The sequence below is a fragment of the Rana temporaria genome, chromosome 2 (genome assembly GCF_905171775.1).
Source record: "Rana temporaria chromosome 2, aRanTem1.1, whole genome shotgun sequence".
NCBI lineage: Eukaryota > Metazoa > Chordata > Amphibia > Anura > Ranidae > Rana > Rana temporaria.
Genome location: NC_053490.1, coordinates 39518961 through 39542842, shown reverse-complemented (window position 1 = coordinate 39542842; position 23882 = coordinate 39518961). Strand labels below are relative to the sequence as shown.

At 40.7% G+C, this 23882-nt stretch overlaps 1 protein-coding gene across 10 annotated transcripts in view; it reads left to right on the top strand.

The window, feature by feature from the left end:
• Positions 1 to 22661, top strand: part of GRM5 (glutamate metabotropic receptor 5) — a 491177-nt gene extending 468516 nt beyond the window's left edge. For 2 of the 10 annotated variants that reach the window (XM_040340106.1, XM_040340105.1), the window contains exons 9-11: positions 5015 to 5068; positions 12782 to 12820; positions 20006 to 21286. In XM_040340106.1, coding sequence (XP_040196040.1) covers positions 5015 to 5068; positions 12782 to 12820; positions 20006 to 20825 — 913 coding nt within the window. In that variant the 3' untranslated portion in view covers positions 20826 to 21286. Of the gene's footprint in view, positions 1 to 1548; positions 1586 to 5014; positions 5069 to 12781; positions 12821 to 20005; positions 21287 to 22287 lie in introns of those variants that run through there. The other 8 variants (XM_040340112.1, XM_040340110.1, XM_040340114.1 and 5 more) reach the window with 8 other exon arrangements.
• Positions 22662 to 23882: the final 1221 nt, after the last annotated feature.

Genomic DNA, 23882 nt, shown 5'->3' with positions numbered 1-23882 from the left:
TATCTGCACATTTCAGATACTCACCCATCTAGTGGATCCAGCGTTATCCTGCTGAGATCCTCTCATCCTCTCTCCGTCCCACATCACCATGTTCAGTCTTATGTCATCGAGAGGCCCGCCAGCTCTTCTAGGTTCAGCTGACAGGCCTCTCGATGACATGACAATAGACCCACCCCCTACTCCTTTCTTTAAATAGACGTCACAGTGGGCAGGATGCGCGTCAATCGGTACAGTTGTCAGTTATGGTAACACAGTGCCGTATTGCAAAAAATGGCATGGTCATAAAGGGGGATAAATCTTCCAGAGGGCAAGTGGTTAACGTATCCTCAGCACAGGGTATTTTGCTAATAAGTATTAATATAGGGATTGTGGGCCAGAAGGAGTTAGAAACAAGCAGTAGAAAGACCTGCATAAAGAGAGCCAAAGCATCTGTTTATTGTAGAAATACATTTTGCATAGTCAAACACCCTGGTATGGGGGCTCCCACAACACTTTATAGGTATTGCCTACATTTTACAACTGCTGTTATGGGATTGACAAATAATGAGCTTTCCTGAAGAAAATGTTACCCAATGCTTATTTATGTTTTTATGTCGAAAGAAAGGATAGAAATTTAAATTGGCTGATCTTCCTCTTCAACACAGATCATATGACCAGATGCCTAGGCGTTTGGTGACTGTCCCAGCACTGGGCAAAGTTTGGAGCAGTGTTTTCTGGAGGAAAGATAAGACTCTTTTTTTCCCCTATTGCTTTGTATTTATCTATCTGAGCAAGGCTGACATTTGACAACAGGTCCACTTTAAAATGTCAAACAAAACCAAAGAAAATTTCCAGCTCAACTTACTGACCAGTCTGCAACCAACTGAATTCCGTTTGTTTGCGGACTGGTCGGTAAGTTGAGCTGGGAAATAACTTTGGTTTTGTTTGATGTGCGTCGCCCTTCTACATGCTTCTTGCTGCAAAGGCCACTTATAGGTGGGGGCAGTGGCCATCTTTCCACTCCAAAATGATCCTGTGATTTGCCCATGCAGGGCAAATCAATAGGTTGAATTTAACCTTCCCCAACTGCCCATACTAATCCTCATTTCGCTCACCCACCACTGCTTTCAGCCAGGTGCAAAAAAAAGAAAATTCTCTATTTCAAACTTACACAGAGCTAGGGGCTGTTCTCCCCATGTGACGGCACTGGGCTAATTACCAAGCATGAATTCTGTTGCATTAAAAAAAAGGAGAAATCACATGCTTCGTTATACATGGAAAGAACATGGGCAAAGCACAGGTTTGTTTTAATGGCTATTGTAAGCACGTCTGACAATTTTTAAAAAAAAATTGTCAATAAAGAATAAAATTAGACTAGCCCAGTTATAATTCTAATTTTCATGATTTCCAAATTGTAAACAAAAGAACAAAATTAGACTAGCCCATTTATAATTAAAACGTTCATTTCATTGTGTACTTCCTTATAATTTGTACATGTGGTTATTATAGTGCACCGTGTTTCATATTTCATATTTATTAATTTGTTTATAGTTTGTTCTTGTTTTCCAGTCTTCGTACCTCCATCATCAGACCATCCGTTCCACATGTAAGTCTCATTTCAGTGATTCATAACATGTTCATTTTATGTTCTTCCATAGTCTGCCATCTTTTTTATATCAGTTATATTAGTCATTTCATGAACAATTATGATAACGATCATAATGAATGATGATGATGACTAGCACATGAAAATTATTTAATTCAAACTTACCTTAAACTGGGAATAAGGTAAATGAAACCATAATTTATGAGTTGGTTTTTACGTACACAATTTTCATGGATCCTTTCGGAAAACAAAGACACTAACAAATAAACCAAAGTCATTTTTATAGGTGTACAAAGACAACAATGACCACTTCTAGTCAAAAGAAATGATGTCCAGAGAGCAGAGTTTTCAAAAAGAAATCCTGTCCTTGAAGTATATGACTTGAATGCTTGACTGATTAGCTTCATCATCAGAATGATTGGTAATTAAGTGAAACATTCAAATAAAAATAGTCTTGATTACATTGTCCTACCATTGTGGCACCTATTAAACCTCAGTATGGAAATGTCCCTTTATCCCATGAATGCTTGATAAGATCTGCTAATCAGAACTTTGACTGGGCTTACTTAAGTCTTATTAGGACTGTTATCATTCCGTCTTTGCAAAATGTTTGATATGCATATTCTTAGAAGAAGTTAAACTTGTAATACAAGGACTTCACCAAAGGCTAAGCAAAAGTGGGCATCATGTGTTCATTAACTTCCATAGGTTATTCAAATGTTATATGTTTGTAGAGCAACGCTTCCTCTATAGTAATTCATCGTTTTTTTCATTGTAGATTAAAAATGGATTCAATGCAGAAGCACTGTGGCATCATTAGAATATAAAATAATAAGCGCAATTATAATACGATAAACAACAAGTGCAATCAGTGATAATGCAACCTGTAAACAAACGTGACAATATTCAATAAAGTGACACAAATGTCCCATAAAGTGATGATCAATAATCTTCGTGAGTATAATGGTGTTCTTCCAGTGTTCTTCTAGAAAAGTGGGCTCACAGAGCGCTTACCTCCTTGTGGATAAAGTAACTCCTTTAGATGTGTATCCCTGCTTTCCTTAGTGACTTAGTGACGTGTTCTGGCTATATGTCTCCTAAAGTGTCTCGACTGGGTAGATCTTCAACTGCGTTCCAACAGTGCAAGCTATAGCTCAGGTATATTCCTTGATGGTGCTCAAAATATAAAGAAAATGCTTCCCATAGTGAAGTATGTATTAAAAAGTTTAATAAAGAAAAGTAAAATGCTTACAAAGAAGTAAAGATCATGTGCCAAAGTATTCCACAACACTTCCGGTATTCTCCAAGTAGTTCCGGCCCTTACATGTTACGCAACGTCACGTGGCTTCATCAGAAGTGATCACCTCTGATAAAGCCAGAGGGCCGGAACTACTTGGAGAATACCGGAAGTGTTGAGGAATACTTTGGCACATGATCTTTACTTCTTTGTAAGCATTTTACTTTTCTTTATTAAACTTTTTAATACATACTTCACTATGGGAAGCCTTTTCCTTTATATTTTGAGCACCATCAAGGAATATACCTGAGCTATAGCTTTCACTGTTGGAACGCAGTTGAATATCTACCCAGTGGAGCCACATTAGGAGACATATAGCAGGAACACGTCACTAAGGAAAGCAGGGATACACATCTAAAGGAGTTACTTTATCCACAAGGTGGTAAGTGCTCTGTGAGCCCACTTTTCTAGAAGAACACTGGAAGAACACCATTATACTCACAGAGATTATTGATCATCACTTTATGGGACATTTGTGTCACTTTATTGAATATTGTCATGTTTGTTTACAGGTTGCATTATCACTGATTGCACTTGTCGTTTATCATATTATAATTGCGCTTATTATTTTATATTCTATTTATTATTGTGATTTATATTTACACTTTTAGATTGAGCAGCAGTTTGACCTCACCTCATTTCTATTTTTGCACTTGGAGGAGCGAGAGCCCATTTTAACACTTTGGCATCATTAACTTATTGACAAAGGAAGGGTGCAGGCTGTATGGCATCCACACAAGGCTATAGAATGTTCATGGAAATGACAACATTGACAAAAACATTATCTAGCCTTTTATTGATGTTGGACAGACTGCACCCCTCCTTCTTCAAGAACTCAATAACAGCACTTTACTTCTGCTTGGAATCCATTATTTGGGTGCAATGAAGAAGAAGCGTTGCTATAGAGGAAAAGATAAAGAGGAAGTAAACCCTGATGGGTTTTACTTCCTCTTTGTTTCCTTGCAAACGTAAAGCATAATGAGCTACTATGCATCACATAGTAGCCCATTACGTGTCACTTACCTGAAACCGAAACTTGCGATGTCCCTGATTTCCTCGCTGGCTGGAAGAGTCCATCTTCCTTCTGGAGTCGGCTCTGTGGCTCGCGAGACGACACTCCCGCACATGCGCGCAGGAGCCGCCAGTCACGGCATGGCCTTTACTGAAAACGGCACGCCACGACCTTTCCAAAGTGTGCATTCGCCAAATAAACCGTGTAGGTTTAGGAGATATTTACAGCACCTACAGGTAAGCCTTAATCTAGGCTTACCTGTAGATGAAAGTGTGTTGTAAGGGTTGTAACCACTTTAAGCTGGGCACAAACTATTATGCCAGGTACATACTATTCGTTTTTTCTGTCAGCTCCAGTCAGAGCCATTGTACTAACCATGCAAGGTTAGTTCAGAGATCTGCCCCGCTGAGCTGTTGTGTTCTGACAGGGTGACTGCCCTCCGCCAGAACACTCTGGTCAGTCAGTCGGATGCTGGTTTTTCAGCATGCAAGTCAGACAGAAGCCAGCCAAACGACCAGCTTCGGTCGGACAGACCAAAACCCTATTGAGCATCTGTGGGGCATCCTCAAATGGAAGGTAGAGGAGCGGAAGGTCTCTAACATGTGTGAAAGTGAAAGTTTTTGAATACACCCTCTTCTGACCAGGGTGCCATATGGTCATGTGACAGTTGACAATCGTATGAGTTGTATGGCTGAAAATGTGATTTATTATTTTGTAAAGAAAATGGCATTGGAGCGATGACAAATAGGGTAGAAGATTTTCAGACGGTTGTTCCAGATTTGCGGGTCTTATGTACTGGTGAAGGCATACTTTCTGTAAAATGAAATATTTTTAGATTCATACCTGTGAACTTCTTTATCCGAAAAAGTAGCACCTGAGCACCTGTCGTCCACAACAGCAATTTTGAAGGCAGTACCCATATTTTATGCATTGCCTATGTCATCAACAAGACACATCAGTCATTTCTCACACCAAACATCATTTGAACAGAGGTGAATTATTATCGCACCAACAAAATGGCTTCCAGCAGGTTATGTCCGATGGCAGGTGCTTGTTGACACCATCAATATGCATTTCCTTTTAATTTTTTTATTAACCCATCAAACTTTCTTTATTCTAGCATTTCATTTACTCCTGGGCCTACTCACACGTATTGTCAGCAGCCAATTGGAATGTAAGAACTCATTTTAAACTCCTAATCTCTGTTGTGTAGTGCTAGATGGGTGCAAAGACAGTAAAAAAAGGAAAAAAATGGCTGCTCTATGTTGTGTATGTCTGTACAAATGCTTGTTGTTCCAGTCATGATTGACTTATGTGTTGAAAAAGTGTCCATTGGAAGGGCAATGGTAATCATAGGTGAGAATGGTTAGGCAAGGAGAATTGAAAAAGATTAACCCTATCTGAAGTGTAACTTGGCATTAAAAATAATACCTCAGCCTTGCCTCCACAAAAATATTCAGTTTACTTGCCATTCTCCATCCATTTTTATAATTTAATAATTCATTAGGAATGCTGTATTTCCAATGACTAATATAGGTCCTATATATATTATAAAGCAAGCTATATTTTGTACGTTTACCTCTTTCAGCCTTCTCAAGTTCTGAACTCCAGCTGCTCTAGTATCATCTAGAAATATTCAGAATTTGGTCTCATAAGCCACCCCAACATCTGATTGACAGACATTTGCAGACAGTCAATGGCAGGGGGGGGGGGGGGGGCAAACAACTCCAATTGAGTTGGCATGTGATCTACTGGAAATGTTATTGGCCAGGGCCTCCATTCAAAATGCTCTATGTGTGGGTAAGGTATAGAAGAATAATTTAGGGAGATGGGCCTTGTTGAGGTTCCAGATGCAAAAGCATACATTGGCATCACATTTTTTTGTCATAGTTCATCACCTGAATTTGTTGTGTCCTGGACACCTGTCCCTGCTAGCTGTCTTCTATTTTATCCTATCAGCTGCATATACTATCTCCTAGGTAAAAAATGCAAAATTATGGAATAAGGAATTAAGGATCTGATTAGAGTGGTCCATAGCTAAATAAAACACTAGCTGTCGTTTTTGTTAAAAAAGCTAATTTACAATTGGTTGTCCAGTTGGTTGCTACACTTATCATCCATCTATTTTATTCAGTATCAATAAAAGCAAGTAGGTGTTGAAATCAATTCCAAATTAGATATGTGTACTTCTTAAAATAACATTAGAAATAACAAATGCTCCTTGTCCTGCATACTTGTTCACTTATCACCACTAGCTAAAGATTTATCTGAGATTTACTTGTTATAATCAAGAACATCTAAGGGACCCTACTGAACGACATTATCCAGGAGTGTGATATCCAGCTGTATAAATATGTACATCTCTGCAGATGGTAATTATGTAGCTGAAAGCACTGTTTAAAGAAGTTTCACTTTAAGGAACACCCTTATGCATTGTTTTTCTATAAACTGCCCCCTTTAAATAACTGCAGAACAAAAAAAGCCCCTTTATTAATATCCCTTTCTGTTGCTTTTTTTTAAATATTCCAAAAGACATGAGAGCATTTGTCAATTGCAATCGAGTTTGGCAATGCTAGAGTGAATGTCTATAAACTTTCCAATTCCCTGATGTCTCCTAGCTGAGCCTACTTGGGTAAAGAATCAGCCACCCAAAATAGCGTTTTCAGGTTGATTGATTAATTGCTATTTCCTCCTCCCTCCTCAAGACAAGTGCTCTCCCTCCTTGCTGCATAGGCATAAACATGAATGTTCTCTCAATTGTTCATAAGAATAGTCCCTACATGGCGACTCCTCACCATCTAGGCACAAATATATTTAGATACATATGGAAGATTTAATAATAGGTCCACTTTGTGACTTCTCGTCCTCTTCCACATTTCTTGACTGAATGAGCCTGAACCAAAAACAACGTTCCCAAGATGCAAAAATTGATTTATTTAAGTTTTCTCCTAAACTGTGATGAAATTTAATTTTTATGAGAGGGGGAACTTTCATGGCTCCTCCTACATGGAAAGTAAGAAGCAGGTTAATATTATACTTTGACTGCAGTGGTTTCAAAAGATCTTATATTTAAAGCAAAACATAGATCTCACATTAGAAGTGATGTCTCCTTCAATGGCTGACCTCCTAGAAAGGATCCTGGTATTGGCAGTTTTTTTGAGATCCCAAATGTAAAATCCCACTCTAAATACAGCAGTTTGTTCTAATATCTGCACACAGACAGATTTTCAAAGAAACATAAACTTTATGGATCTCTTCAATCAGGATTCATGAATGATGATGTGATTAGGAATGAGTGGCCAATTTCCCAGCAAAATGCATTTGCATACATTTTTTCAAATTGGACTTCTATTTTTGCCTTGAAGCACCAGGTGATCCTGATCATGTTTTTTATTACGTCTTTTGTTTAGTAACAAACAATGACCAGGTTGGAACCAGGTCGGCAAACTTCTAAAATGTCCTCCAACTTGGATTTGAACTGGTAGTCGTGCCAGCAGCTTCTTTGGAGTGCATTAGGAGCGATGAACTCACTGCTCCTAATGCGCTTCTGCCCATTAAAATCAATGGGCAGCGCCACCGTACAGCCAGCAAAATGCCGCTGCAGCGGCACATTGCGGGCAGTTTTAGCCCTTTTTCGGCCACTAGCGAGGGTTAAAAGCACCCTGCTATCGGCCAAAATGCGCAGCAAATAATAGCGGCATTTTACAGCCGACACTCAGGCAGCATAGTGTGAAAGCACTCTAAATGAACAAGCTGAAGTTAAAAGCTGATTGTCTACCATGCACAGCTGCACCAGATTTTTTACTCTCCAGTTTTAGTAAATCAACCCCAATGTGCCCTTTTCACAAGCTGCACCAAGTCAGATAGAGCCCACGCCAGGACGCTCACGGCCAAGGAGGGCCAACCCGGTCCGCCGGGGATGTCCCCCCGCAGAAGCGCTGAAGCCTCGTACACACGATCGAGGAACTCGACAGGCGAAACACATCGTTTTCCTCGTCGAGTTCCTTGTTAGGCTGTCGAGGAACTCGACAAGGCAAGTTTCTCCATTCCCGTCGAGGAAAAAGAAGACATGCTCTCTTTTTGGCTCGACAGGATCCTTGACAGTTTCCTTGTCGAAAAATGTACACACGACCGGTTTCCTCGGCAAAAAAAAAATCCCAGCAAGTTTCTTGCTGGTTTTTGCCGAGAAACTCGGTCGTGTGTACGAGGCCTCAGGCCCCGTACACACGACCAGTTTCCTCGGCAGAATTCAGCTTCCGACCGAGTTTCTGGCTGAATTCTGCCGAGGAAACTGGCCGTGTGTACACTTTCAGCCGAGGAAGCCGACGAGGAGCTCGGCGAGGAAATAGAGAACATGTTCTCTATTTCCTCGTTGTTCTATGGGAGCTCTCGTCCCGCCGAGCTCCTCGGCGGCTTCAGGGCTGAACTGGCCGAGGAACTCGATGTGTTTGGCACGTCGAGTTCCTCGGCCGTGTGTACGAGGCTTCAGAGTTCAGCATCATCTAGCTCTTTCTTACCTTGCTTTAATGTCCCTGGCCCACCCCCTCCATTAATGGAACTTTACTTTTTTGAATCACTGAGGCTTTACCTAGGCCATTTTGTATGCAAATACAGCCTGCCTAGGAACACCCCCTCCTCAAGACTGCCTGTTCCCAAGAGCAAGCCCACTGGTTGCATCAGAGCTTTTGAGAGGAGCATTGCGGAGGGATGCTGTGATGTTTTTAGGAAGTTATGTACAGCACTCTGCCAGCCCCACCCACCAGCCATGGTCTACCTACATTGCATAGAAAAACACAGAGAAACCCAATGATGGTATCACTGGGTCTAAAATAAGGTATGTAATGATAATGGAAATAGAGGGATAGAGGAACCAGCGAAGGCAAAATATAAGAAGATCAAACTTCAGTTTTAACATAAGCAATATCAAATTCATGTGCTTACTTGTGTGCATACCAGTGAAACAAAAATTCTGTATATAGTTGGCATAATCTGTCGTAGTCCTCACAAAATACTCCAAATGGTGCAAAATATGTCTTTTGTGTAGTGCTTGTCTCTAGCATTCTCTTATGATGCTGCAGTATGTTCCAGTTCTGAGAAAGGCTTTTTATGTCTATGTGTAAATCTATGTAAATTTGTGTTTTTTGTTCTTTCCTCTGAAGTATGGGTTTCTTATGGTAAGTAGAATGTGTAATACAGTATGTAATTGTAAAGATATCTAATATGTGTGTAACCTTCTTTCCTAGTGTGTGGATTACCCTGTTTAGTATACGATTAGACCTTAGAACCTATTATCCTGTTCATATGTACCCTAGAACAGAGGTGCACAACCATGGGGTAACATCATAAAGTGGAACTATGAGCAAAATAAAAAAAGACATATACGACTATGAGCAAAATAAAAAAGACATATACGACTTTGAGTAAAATAAAATTGACATATACAATACAGTCTTTCACTAGCATTAACACAGCAGTTTTTGATTTTGATCTGTCGTAACAACGTCTTAGTATTTTTATTAGAGAAAAAGGGTGTAAGCCATATGAATAAAAGCTGACCCTTGTAAGTGCCCCCATTGCATGAGGGTTATACCAAACATAATGCAAAAGTGGGCATCATTTTTTATTAACTGAAATAGGTTGTTCAAATTTCACTTGTTGGTAGAGTCAAGGCCCGTACACACGATCGGATATTCCGACAACAATTGTGTGACGTGTTTTGTCGAATAATCCGACCGTCTGTATGCTCCATCGGACAATTGTTGTCGGAATTTCGGACAACAAATGTTGGCTAGTCATGCTCTGTCCAACAACAAATGTGTTCCTTCGTGTGTACACAAGTCTATCGGACTAAAATCCAAAGTACAAGCACGCATGCTCCAAACCAATGCTAACCATCAGACAACATTAGCAGAAGTCGCCCAAAGGGTGGCACTAAAGAGCTGAAAAACCACGTCGTTTGGTGGATGTTGGCTGAAAATTTTCTGCCGTCTGTATGCAGAACAAGTTCACGGACAACGCCCTTCGGAAAAAAATCCACGGATTTGTCCGATGGAAGTCCAATCTTGTGTATGAGGCCTCGTACACACGACCGAGTTTCTCGGCAAAAACCAGCAAGAAACTTGCTGTTTTTTTTTTTTGCAGAGGAAACCGGTCGTGTGTACATTTTTCGACGAGCAAACTGTCGAGGATCCCGTTGAGCCAAAAAGAGAGCATGTCTTCTTTTTCCTCGACGGGAATGGAGAAACTTGCCTTGTCGAGTTCCTCGACAGCCTAACAAGGAACTCGACGAGCAAAACGATGTGTTTCGCCCGTCGAGTTCCTCGGTCGTGTGTACGAGGCCTGAGGCTTAAAGCTGGCCATACACATTTGAATTTCGAAATAATTTTTTTTTGAAAATCTGAAAATTTGTGTGTTTTGTGATTCGATGGTGCCACCATTGATTTCGAAATTCGACCAACCAAGCCTTCAAATTCCCCTCATGTTGCTACAGAAAATAATTTTCGTGGCTGGGAATCTTCTTTTCTTTCTGGGAATTTTCTTTTCTTGCACATGTGCATTTTTTTTTTATTACATTTCTTGCACGATTCTCCTATCATTGATTGGAAAATCGTTTGTTTAAATTCGATAGCCGCACGAAAATCGACTGTTGCTGCAGCCCACTAATGGTGCGAAATATGAACGAAAATTCTTAGATAAGATTTTCAAAAGATTATTTTTTTAAAATTCGACCCATGTATGGCCAGCCTAAACTTTCGTACACACGATGCAACTTTATGGCCATAATTGTCTGACGGACTTGTTGTGTCGGATAATCCGACCATGTGTATGCTACATCAGACAATTATTGGCTGAATTAACGACATCAAAAGTTGGCTCTTCTTATTCACCAATCAATGGGCAACAAATCTGTTACGTCGGTTTATCCAATCGTGTGCACGCAAGTCTGTCCAACTAAAATCCAAAGTACAAACACGCATGATCAGAACCAATGTTAAACATCAGCCACCAATAACAGAAGTTGCCCAAAGGGTGGCGGTAAAGATCTGAAAAACCACGTGGTTTGGTAAATGTTGGCTGAAAATGTTGTGCCGTGTGCATACAGAACAAGTTCACGGCCAACGCCCTTCGGACCAAAATCCACGTAAAAGTTGGTTGGAAGTCCGATCGTATGTTCGAGGCTTAACTTTTTCTCTATAGTAACTCTTATTCTTTTCATTGCAGGTAAATAATGGATTCCAAGCAGAAGCAATGTGCTGTCACTGAGTTTTTGACAACGGAGAGGTGCAGGCTGTCTGACACCCACAGATGACACCATTGGCAAGATCAATGTGCACAGATGAATGAAAAAGTTAAAATGCCGTCATGCCTTAAACATTCTGTAGCCTTCTGTGGATGTCCGTCAGCCTGCATCCCTCCTTTGTCAAGAATAATGGCACATTGCTTCTACTTGAAATGTATTATTTACCTGCAATGAAGAAGAAGAAGATATACTGAGGTAGGAGGGGCTACTCTACTAACATGTAAAATGTTAAAGGCCCATGTAGGGTAATAAAAAAGGTATGCCCCCTTACCTATTACTTTTGGTACAGCCCTCAAAATATATAGTCAAATTAAGTAAAGTGCAACACTCTCTTGTGGTAAACTATGTGTACACAATTATATCAAATATAGTGCATACAAAGTAAAAAATCCATGCAGAAATGTGCAAAAAATAAAAAAATATATAAATCAGTCCTGCACCCCAAAACAGTCTTCACTTCTTCACGTGATTTGTGCTCATCCACCACCAGGTGAAAAACATGCTCACCTCCAACACACTAAAAACACGCTCATCTGTATCCTCCAATTGGTATTGATCACAAAATTGGCAGGCCTTAAAGTGTTACTAAACCCAGGACCCTGCATTCACTATATCTGGTATCTCACAGTACACAGAACATGAAAATTCAATCATTTTAGTAAATCTTAACTGTTAAATACCTTTTCTTATCACCAGTATATAGCAGTCTTGTGACTTCTATCAGTGTCCAGTTAAAGATTGTAAGAGGTGTTTTCATACTGCACGGGCTGTCCTATCGGGATGCAGGACCCCTGACCCACTGTCTGGACAGTGCTGATTGGCCCTGTGCTGATGACATGCACCCTCCCAAGAAAAAAAAAGAAGCTCTCTAGCAATACATACCAAACTGAGCATGTGTAGCCTGACTCCAGTAACTCTGTCTTAACCGGACATATTTTGGGGGCAATACAAGAAGAGGAGGATCTGTGCATATAGAATCAAACAGCCTTTTTATACAATGCAGAGGATTAACCCCTTAGGTTCCACAGTGAGTATAAGAAGCATGCTTTACTGCATATACAGACTGATTTTACTGTTGCAGGTTTAGTAACACTTTAATTCTCCCCTGTCACTCGAACTCTAGATGGAAACTCCTCCCGATTTCAAACTCACTCATAGCCAACATGTGTTATATGGGACAAAGAGGCGACAACATAGTGTTCTCCATTTAAAATAGATTTATTATCCCCTATTAAAAAAAGCACATACACAAAATACTGTACAATGCACTTTAAAATGTAACCATCGGCCAGCTCACTACTACAATAATACAGCAGCCGTTGCATGATGTCACAGACTTGGCTCCTTCCTCTTAGACGCGTTGCGCCCCTCGATTGGGCTTCCTGAGCTTTACTTAATTTGACTATATAATTTGTGGTAGAAGGTGATGTGGAAGCATCTTAAAGTGTTATAGCTAGCAACACAAGTTGTTTTTGTATTTATATCATTTGGCTGCACTGATTGAAAAAGGATTTTTCAAAAGCCCTCAAAATATGTTTTTTGTTTTTTGTTTTTTTTACCCTGTGACTGCTGCTTGGACTGTTACAGGAAGTGGAAAAATAATGGATCTACTGGTGGGACCAACTGGTAATAAAACGATTTAAAACAAAACTTCTGTATTATTGCTAGTGTAAGACTGCATTATATATGTAAGGTTTGATTTTGCATATAGTTACTGTACATAATAAATGGGGATCCATAGTCAGACATTTGGGAGACCCAGGCATTCGGATTGTAATCTTAATAAGGGTATAATGACATTTGGTTCTATGGAAACCATAGGTTGGTGTATGTAGGCTAAAAGCAATCACATAGAATGCCGTGTGATCCTAAATCAATGGCATAGCAACAATTGTGATCCAAAGTAAATAAGGTTGAGCACCTCAGTACTAGAATACAGTAGGCCAGATTAAATATTTTGATGACAAATCACAATGCATTGATCATCGGTTGCTCTCCAATCTCCCTAAAGTGAATAGTCTTGTAGCTGAAATTTGTTTCATTTTCCTGAAACCCAACTTTACTTTTCTGACAAATTCACATTTTAAGGAATCCATTGGAAATTTTAAGATAAGATTTTATTTTTATTTTTTTATTAAATTATTTCCTTTTGTTTAGAAAAGCATTATATGTATCCGTATTTCTGAGAAATTCTGCCTGTTGCCACAATGAAGTGTATCTATAGAAGCTATGGGCCAAATTCTCAAAAGAGATACGACGGCGTATCTCCAGATACGCCGTCGTATCTCTGAGTTGCGCCGTCGTATCTATGCGCCTGATTCTTAGAATCAGTTACGCATAGATTTCCCTTAGATCCGACAGGCGTAAGTCTCTTATGCCGTCGGATCGTAACTGCATATTTACGCTGGCCGCTAGGGGCGTGTTTTTCATGACAAGATTCTTGGCAAGATTCTCTTGCCGGCCGAGTGTACACACACTCCATTCAAAAGAACCGCAGTTCTTTTGAATGGCACCAACGCTATGACGTCATCGAGTACGACGAGCCTGCGCTCGTCACATTCGATGCCATCGCCGCCATCTTGCTTCACCCTACCTATTCATTGGAATACCGCGCATGCGTCAAAGTCATTTCGAGCATGCACAGGTTTCCACGGCGGCAGGTAAGTATACCGACGCTCGGGTTTCTCGCAAAGAAAACACTACCAAGATTCACAACGAGAAAATAGAGAGCAGGTTCTCTATTTTTCTCGTCGAGATTCTGGGCAGTTTTCTTGACGAGAAACCTCAAAGCTTCGTACAGACGCATGGTTTACTCGGCAAGAAAGCTCTGCCAGCAGTTTTCTTACTGGTTCTTGCCGAGAAAACCATGCGTGTGTACGAGGCTTAAGTCTGTAGGGTTCAATATTGAGTTGGCCCATCTTTGCAGCTATAATAGCTCCCACTCTTCTGGGAAGGCTGTCCACAAGGTTTAGGAGTGTGTCTATGGGAATGTTTGACCATTCTTCCAGAAGTGCATTTGTGAGGTCAGGTACTGATGTTAGACAAGAAGGAAGGCCTGGCTTGTAGTCTCCGCTCTAAATCATCCCAAAGGTGTGGTTGAGGTCAGAATTCTGTGCAGGCCACTCAAGTTCCTCTACCCCAAACCCGATCATCCATGTCTTTATGGACCTTTTTTGTGTACTGGTACGCAGTTATGTTGGAACAGGAAAGGGTCATCTCCAAACTGTTAGCACAAAGTTGGGAACCCACCCTTGAAAAACAACCCCACACCATAATCCCCCAAATAAATAATAAAATAATAAAATTAAATTAAATAATTTGGACTAGTGCACAAAGCAAGGTTCTTAAAGACATGGAAGAGCAAGTTTGGGGTGTAGTAACTTGACTGGCCTGCAAAGAGTCCTGACCTCAACGTGAGAGAACACCTTTGGTAAGAATTAGAGCGGAGACTGCAAGCCAGGCCTTCTCGTCACTATCAGTGCCTGACCTCACAAATGAGCTTCTGAAAGAATGGTTAAACATTCAAATAGATGTAAGTATGTTTATATGATGTGCGTTCTCACTGATAGCACAAAATATTTTTTCTTTTGGTTTAGCGCAACTATATATATTTTTCCAAATTTTGTTCACTGTTGTTCACAGAATAGTTGCTGCTTATTAATCCAGACATTAGTAACCCTTTAACTTAGCGCAGTTGTTTCCATTATTCCATTCAAATAGACACACTCCAGCTGCAAAGAATGGGCCAAGTCAATATTGAACCCTACGGACTAAGACTGGGATGCCATTAAAGTTCATGTGTGTGTAAAGGCAGGTGTCCCAATACGTTTGCCAATATAGTGTATATCTATTAGGTATAATTACCCAAAGTGGTTGACAAGTGATTTCTGATATCAGTGTGCGAGGATACAAACCATGAGGCCTCGTACACACGACCGAGTTTCTCTGCAAAAACCAGCAAGAAACTTGCTGTTTTTTGTTTTTTTTGCAGAGGAAACCGGTCGTGTGTACACTTTTAGACGAGAATACTGTCGAGAATCTCGTCGAGCCAAAAAGAGAGCATGTCTTCTTTTTCCTCGACGGGAATGGAGAAATTTGGCTCGCCGAGATCCTCGACAGCCTAACAAGGAACTCGACGAGCAAAACGATGTGTTTCGCCCGTCGAGTTCCTCGGTCGTGTGTACGAAGCTTAATGCTTTATACTGCTTGGAAGCACTTGTCGGATTTATAACGGAGTGTAAAAAATTCACGTTGCAGAGGTGTATCTGTTGACATTATTCATGTTCAAACAAAAAAAAAAATACATGTTTTAATTTCCCTTTCACAAGAGAACACAGCTTTGCCTTATTTACGAAGCTAAGTGGACATTCAAGTGGAAACTTAGGAGAAACATTAATTCTACTAAGTGAACATTCTCTACTCCTTTATTAAATCAATCCTATTATGTAACTCAGATTTTATGAACATTGCTGCAATTGCTCCTTCCAAGCAATGCCCTTGGTTCTCGGAGGAGCTCTGACAATAAACAGAATTGCTTTAATATTTCACGTATTAATTAAATTAGAGAGCCTTATCATTGTGCATGTGATACTCTGCAATCTCATGATTCTCAGGGGATTTCCTAAGGTAATAGTTTTGGAAGATGTCCTCTACATACAGCTGATATCAGGTAACTCAGCTCAGGAAACCCAAGGAGAGCAAGTATTTTGACAGTTCTCTGACAATACTTTGTCTAAGATCTAAAAGACCATACTACAATAATGATTTACAAAGATTGATATACTAAAAGCAAATATCCTGTTCACTTTGCAACGGAGTTCTCCCCTAGCTTTGTGAATGAGGTGAAGCTTCCATCATCCAATCATGCGCAAGCAAAAATGCAATTTTTTTTGTTTCAATTATAAAATGTATTGAGTTTTCTTAATAAAGTATTCCTAATAAAGTATTCTGAAATATTTACAAGTGATAAACCATGGCAACAGAAATAGGTGTGCGTTTATGAAGCAGTGAACAGCGGTGATCCCAAGGATCACCACTGATCATCACAGCCCATAAACAGTTTATGAAACAGAGATAATCGGGGGAGAAGTGTTTGAATTTGTTCTCCCGCCGATTATCTCCACACACAGAGAATCCTCATAGACTGACACAGTAACGGCCAGTTTATGAAGCTGTGATCTGAGAGCTTCACTGGCGATCTGAGTCAGAATTCACACTCCCCGATTCACCATCTCAGAGCTGGTGAAGCGGGGAGTGAAGAGGGAATCCCGGGGGTTCTGAGGAGGAAGGAGGAAGATTTTTAACTTCCTTCTACCTCGTCCTGACCCCCCAAAACTGTAAGGCCCTGTACACACGATCGGACAAACCCGATGAAAACGGACTGAAGTTCAGTTTCATCGGTCCAAACCGACCGTGTGTGGGCCCCATCGGTCAGTTATCCTTCGGTCCAAAAATGTAGAACTTGCTTTAAAATTCAACCGATGGACGCCTAACCGATAGGTCAAAACTGATGGTTAGTACGCAAAAGCATCTGTTCCAAACCCGCGCATGCTCAGAATCAAGTCAACGCATGCTTGGAAGCATTGAACTTCATTTTTCTCTGCACGTCATTGTGTTTTACGTCACCGCGTTGGACTCGATCGGTTTTTGAACTGATGATGTGTAGGCACATCAGACCATCAGTCAGCTTCATCGGTTAACCGATGAAAACGGTCCTTCGGACCGTTCTCGTCGGATGGGCTGATCGTGTGTACGCGGCCTAACTAGGTCCCCCTGTAATATTTATGTGTATACATATACATACATATATATATAATGTGTACATGTATATATATATATATATATATATATATATATATATAATGTGTGTGTATATACATGTATATATAATGTGCGTGTGTGTGTGTGTGTATACATATATATATTATGTAGGGGGACTCGTTATTTTAATTACATTACCCACACCCTCTGTCAGTATACTGAGCGGTGATAATTTATCACTGCTCAATAAACTGACATCTCGGTTTTTCTGTGAATTTCTGGTACTGTAATCTCGTAAAGTCTCACGAGATTCCAGTATCAGGGGCCGTTCTCCACTGTTTGAACAGTTGGTAGATCACTTCACTCCTCCAAGGGTGAAGCGATCTACTCTGCTTTATAAACAGGCACACAGAGGAGAAAAAGCTCCTCCGTGAATGCCGAAGAACGAAGCAGTGAATAGATTTCACTGCTTCATAAAAGGACACCATAGTGCATAGTCTGTTTGTTGCGCTCATAAGGTTAGATATAAATAAGGTGAGTGTAAACAAACCTTCCCCGTTCTTCTCTGTGGCAATGTCAGTGATTGTCTGTTCCCTGATAAAGGGAACGACGATCACTGACGTCACACGTCCAGCCCCGCCCCCCTACAGTTAGAAACACACATGAGGTCACACTTAACCCCTACAGCGCCCCCTAGTGGTTAACCCCTTCACTGCCATTGTCATTTTCACAGTAATCAGTACATTTTTATAGCACTGTTCGCTGTGAAAATGACAATGGTCCCAAAAATGTCTCAAAAGTGTCCAATGTGTCCACCATAATGTCGCAGTCATGAAAAAAAATCGCTGATCGCGGCCATTGGTAGTTAAAAAAAAAAAAAGAATAAAAATGCCATAAAACTATCCCCTATTTTGTAAACGCTATAAATTTTGCGCAAACCAATCGATAAATGCTTATTGCGATTTTTTTAACCAAAAATAGGTAGAAGAATACGTATCGGCCTAAACTGCATTTAGGTTAAAAAAAAACTGCAAACAGCTCCCCCCAAGTCCCTCTTATTCTTACCTGTTCCCAAACTCGATCCAGCGATGTGCTTAGGCTCTATCGGCTCTCTCCCTCCAGCAGTGGGACTTATTGGCCCCTGCTGCTGTCAATCACAGCCAGTGAGGGGGTAGCAGGGGGCAAGACTGAGCCACTCTCTGTGTGTCTGATGGTCAAACAGAGCCAGCTCAGGAGTGCAACTGCATGAGTGCCCCTGTAGCAAGTGGCATGCTATGGTAGGCACTCTGCAGGGGGTAAGAGCTAGGAGCACTGGTGGGGAACCCAATAAGAGAAGGATCAGGGCTGCGCTGTACAAAACCACAGTGATTCTAAAGGTTAAAGTAATATTAAAGGCACAAAAAAAACATGTTATGCTGCACAGAGCAGCCCTGATCCTTCTCTTCTCGGGTCCCATGCTTGTGCTTCTGGCCCCTTCCTCCTCCCTCCATTCACACACAGAGCCATGGCTTTAAATCTCTGTCCTGATTGGCTCACTGGCTGTGACTGACAACAGCAGGAGCCAATGCTCCCACTGCTGTCTCAGCCAGTGAGGAGGGAGAGTCTCTGGAGAGCCGAGGCTCTCGTGCATATCGTTGGAGTCAGATCGGCCTCCGGTAAGTATTAGGGTGGGCTGGGGGAGCTGCTGCACACAGAAGGTTTTTTACCTCCATGCATAGACTGCATGAAGGTAAAAAACCTTGAGCTTTTAGAAACATGTTATACTAACATGTTATACTTCCCTGCTTTGTGCTATGGTTTTACACAGAGCAGCCCTGATCCTCTTCTTTTTGAGTCTCCCGTCAACGGTCCTGGCTCCTCCCCCTGCCAAGTGCCCAAAAATAGCAAGCCTCTTGTTATGGGGGCATTCGAGAATGCTCCTGTAAACGGTCATTGTCTATACACACAGGAGGCGTGGCTTGGCCTCACCCCTGTTATGCTCCCATTGGTTTACTGGCCAATGGCCCCTGCTGCTGTATGAGCCAATAAGGAGAGAGAGACCTAGGAGAGCCGCTACTTTTAAGAACATCGCTGGATCGAAGCTGGGGAGGGGGGGAGCTTCACCCAGGTTTTTCTACCTTAATGCATAGAATGCAATAGATATACAACCTTCTACACACTCATCGTAAATTAAACATCGTTTTCCTCGACGAGTTCCTTGTCAGGCTTGTCGAGAATCTTGACAAGCTTTCTTTGCGTACACACTGTCAAGACAAAATCTTGTTGTTCTCAAACGCGGTGACGTACATCATGTACGACGGCACTATAAAGCGGAAGTTTGATTCCACTGGCGCCACCCTTGGGGCTGCTTTTGCTAATCTCATGTTACTGCGTGTTAAGTAAAAGTTTGGTGAGAGACGATTCGCACTTTTCAGTCTGTTACAGCGTGACGAATGTGCTATCTCCATTACAAACGCTTCTTTTGCCAAAGGTGCGCTCCCATCTCATACTTTATTCTGAGCATCCGCGGGTTTCCAAGCATACACACGAACGTGTTTCTCGTTGAAAACCAGCCCGACGAGGAACACGACAAAGAAATTGAGACTCCCGACGAGGAAAAAGAGAACTTGTTCCTCGACAGTTTTCTCGATGAAAAACATACACACGACCGTTTTCCTCGGCAAAAAAACTCTGCCACCAAGTTTCTTGATGGATTCTGTTGAGGAAAACGGTCGTGTGTACGAGGCCTAAGAACCACTTTAAGTAATAAGAAGGGTACAGATCTGGTTTTTTTTTTTTTTTTTTCTTATTTTTCTTGTACTTGATTGGATTTGCAGTGCAGAGTGAATTTTCACCACTTTCACTAAGCTAAGGGAAAACTCACCTGCAGAGTGAGAAATCCCTTGGAACGTAAACAGCCTATTTGCCTTTAGTAAATTTGCCCCCACAATGTCATATTTCTGTTTATAAAAGTCAATAAATACATACAAAGTACTGTGACTGTAAAACACTTTAGAATTCCAGCAGATACGTTTCTTTTATACATCTTTAAATTTCTTCAATTTATTTTAGCTCCAATGGAAAATCTGTAACGTGGGCACAAAATGAGAAGAGCACTCGGGGTCAACATCTTTGGCAGCGTCTTTCTGTTCATGTCAAGAAAAAGGATAGTACAAATCAGACAGCCGTTATTAAGCCCTTCTCTAAGAGCAGCACAGAGAACAGATACATCAGCACGTCCTTCCCGGACTCCAGTTCCAAAATGCTCTATGATGTTTCAGAAGCTGAAGAGCATTATCCGGTTCAGTACCGACCACAAACTCCCTCTCCAATCAGTACTGTAAGTCAGAGGGCTGCTTCAGTAGCTCGGACAGATGATGACATCCCTTCATTTCACTCAGACACTGCCCAACGAAGCGGCTCTTCTCAAGGATCCTTGATGGACCAAATCAGCAATGTTGTAACCAGATTCACGGCCAACATCAGTGAGCTAAACTCCATGATGCTGTCGGCAAACACACCAGGAGCCATGGTGCCCACCCCTCTATGTTCTTCCTACCTGATTCCAAGAGAGATCCAACTTCCCACCGCTATGACCACCTTTGCAGAGATCCAGCCAGCCCCTGCTATTGAATTTAACGGTGGGTCACTTTCTGCCAGAAAGTCATCTTCTGACAGCGTCAAAGATAGTGCTCCAGAAGCACCTGTAGTAAAGCAAGATGTTGAGGAGTTGGTAGCTTTAACACCTCCTTCTCCTTTTAGAGACTCCATCGACTCAGACAGCACCTCCCCTAGCTCCCCGGTATCAGAGTCTGCTCTCTGTACACCATCCTCTCCCAAATACGACAATATAATTTTGAGAGACTACTCTCAAAGTTCCTCCTCTTTCTGAATGTAAACCAAGCTAATTGGATATCAGCAATGACAATACACGTACATATAGGGGGAGGGAGGCACACATCTCCTTTGCACAGACGTATACCCGCCCTTAGGTCGGCGACTGATGCGTGACAAATCCTTCCTTTAAGGTAGCATCAGACTGAGAGTTCCATTGTTCCAATAAGAGCAGTTGTTACATTAGTGGCCTTAACTATGGTCTTTCGAGAAACACTGCTTACATTTGAGGGCTGTCGAGGAGTCAAACGTAGGTGTAGGAGTCAATTTTAAGTGCTTTGATTTAATTTAAAGTGGGCTGTTTTGACAAATATTTGTGAACAGAGTGGATTGTAATCAACTGTAAAATATATTGTCTTGTTTTGCTTTTGATTCTTTTCCCAGAAGTGAAAGTTTTGTCAAGAATAGAAGACCAAACATGAATGTACGTTTTCTAAAACACAAAAAAAAAAAAAAAAAGACTTATAAAATGGGACCAAAATGGCAGACAAATTTTTCTATGAAGAAGCTGTAACATAAAAAAACGTCTCATTTCAAATAAACTCTGAAAGATCTTGATCTCTCTATGTATCAGATCTGTGATACGAAACCATAGCTACTTTCTGACTGCAGTAAATGACTGTAAAACACAGGGCACAACATGCAACCTTGTTTATTTATTTTTTTCCTCTTTTTTTTTTTTTTTTGGTAATTATTCATTAACTTTCAATCAGTTTTAAAAAATAGAAAAATCACGGGACTGGAATTTAATAGCAATTAAATATATTGTCTATTTCACCGTATTGCCGAAAATACTAAAGTAGCAAAAAAATATTTTTTTGGAGTACTGTTTTTGTAAATTCCCTCATAAGGGCAAGTTGTTTTGGTGAATATAATATTTATAGCGAAATTGTTTATTTATGGTGTTACTGCATCCCTATGTGTTGAATGCCTTTTTTCTTTTTCTTTTTTATTATCTAATATTTTATTTTATAAAAAAAATGTGTTTTACTGCTTTTTGCATGTAACAAAAATAAAAATTATAATAATAAAATAGAAGCAAGGTACTAATAGTGTAGAACTGAATAAACTGTGTCAATGCCTTTTGAGTGGGTACATTTAGTGTAAGCAGTAAGCCATGCTTTTATTTAGCATGGCTGTTTGTATATTGTTTTAACCTTTGAACTGTGATGAAACTGGGTTTTTAAAGCAATACATAGTAAAGACTAATTACATTTTTTTCCCAACTTAAACATGGAAGCCTGTGTTGATACAAAACACCTACAATTGATGTTTCTTCTTTAACCACTGGCTCCAGGCAACTATATAAGCCCACCCAGATATGAGTCAATTCTAAGATTATTTAAAGTGTATGTATAGTCAAACAAAATTTGGAGAGAGTAGGGAAATGTTAAAATATCAGTTTATTTTTCACTGTTGCCTCCCATTGGTGAGTTTTCCCTTTGCTTCTTGTCTTGCAGATGCAACATAAAAAGAAAGGTAATTTGTAGACAGTTGTCACCACAACTGGTGTCCCCATTGGAAGATTTGCCCTTATCGTTTGTTCTGGGTACAGCTATAACATTTCCCATCAATTTTTGACAACGATCAACAGGACAAATAGGAAGTGGGAATATGCCCAGCGTGGACACAGACAGCAATAAAAATCTGACAATTCTAATCTTTTCCCACTCTATCTAAAACTAGAAAACATTTTTGATTGTACATACACTTTAATATACAAGGGCATTACCGAAAGTAATGCAAGAGTGGGCATAACTTTTTTAATAAATTACATGGCTGTTCAAATTTTACATGCTGGTTGAGTAAAGCCTCATACACACAATCGGATTTTCCGACGGGAATTGTGTGATGACAGGCTGTTGTCGGAAAATCCGACTGTTAGTATGATCCATCAGACAATTGTTGTCAGATTTTTGGTGGACAAACGTTAACATTTTCCACCAACTATGTGTGTTGTTGGATTATCCGATCGTGTGTACACAAAACTCCAAAGTGCTTGCCATAACAGAACATTAGCAGAATTTGCCCAAAGAGTGGCGCTAAAGAGCTGAAAAAACACGCAATTTTGTGTTTGTTGGCCAACAATTATTTGCCATTTGTATGCAAGACAAGTTCACAGCCACTGCCCCTCGGACAAAAGTCCTACGCTTTGTCCACAGAAAATCTGTTCATGTGTATAAGGGTTAACTCTTCCTTTATAGAAAACATTTTTCTTGTTCTTTTTAACTGCAGGTAAAAAATGTATTTCAAGTAGAAGCAACATTCCGTCACTGAGTTCTTGATGAAGAAAGAGTGCAGGCTGTCCAACATTCACAGAAGGCTACAGAATGTTTACAGAGATGACACCATTGAGAGAAGCAATGTCTTGTCATTAGTGACTCTTGTCAATGGTGTCATCTCCATAAACATTCTGTAGCTCTCTGTGAATGTGGGACAGCCTGCCCCCCTCCTTCATCAAGAACTCAATGATGGCACGTTGCTTCTGTTTGGAATCCATTACTTACCTGCAATAAAAAAAATGAGAATAAAAATAAGAAGGGTTACTATATAGGAAGAGTTAAGCCTCATAGGCCTTGTACACACGACCAAGGAACTCGTCGGACGAGACACATCGTTTTCCTCGCCGATTTCCTTGTTAGGCTTGTCGATGAACTCGACAAGCTTGCTTTGCGAACACACGTCAAGACAAAATCTCCTCGTTCTCAAACGCGGTGACGTACAACACATACATGGCAGGGGAAGTTCGATTACACTGGCACAACCCATGGGGCTGCTTTTGGTAATCTCATGTTACTGCGTGTTAAGTAAAAGTTTGGTAAGAGACGATTTGCACTTTTCAGTCTGTTACAGCGTAAAAAAAATTGTTATCTCCATTACAAATGCTACTTTTACTCCCGTCTCATACTTTATTCTGAGCATGCGCGGGTTTCTAAGCATACACACGCTCGTTTTTCTCGTCGAAAACCAGCCCGACGAGGAACAAGATGAGGAAATTGAGACTCCCGTCGAGGAAAAAGAGAACTTGTTCTCTTTTTTCCTCGTTGAGTTCCTC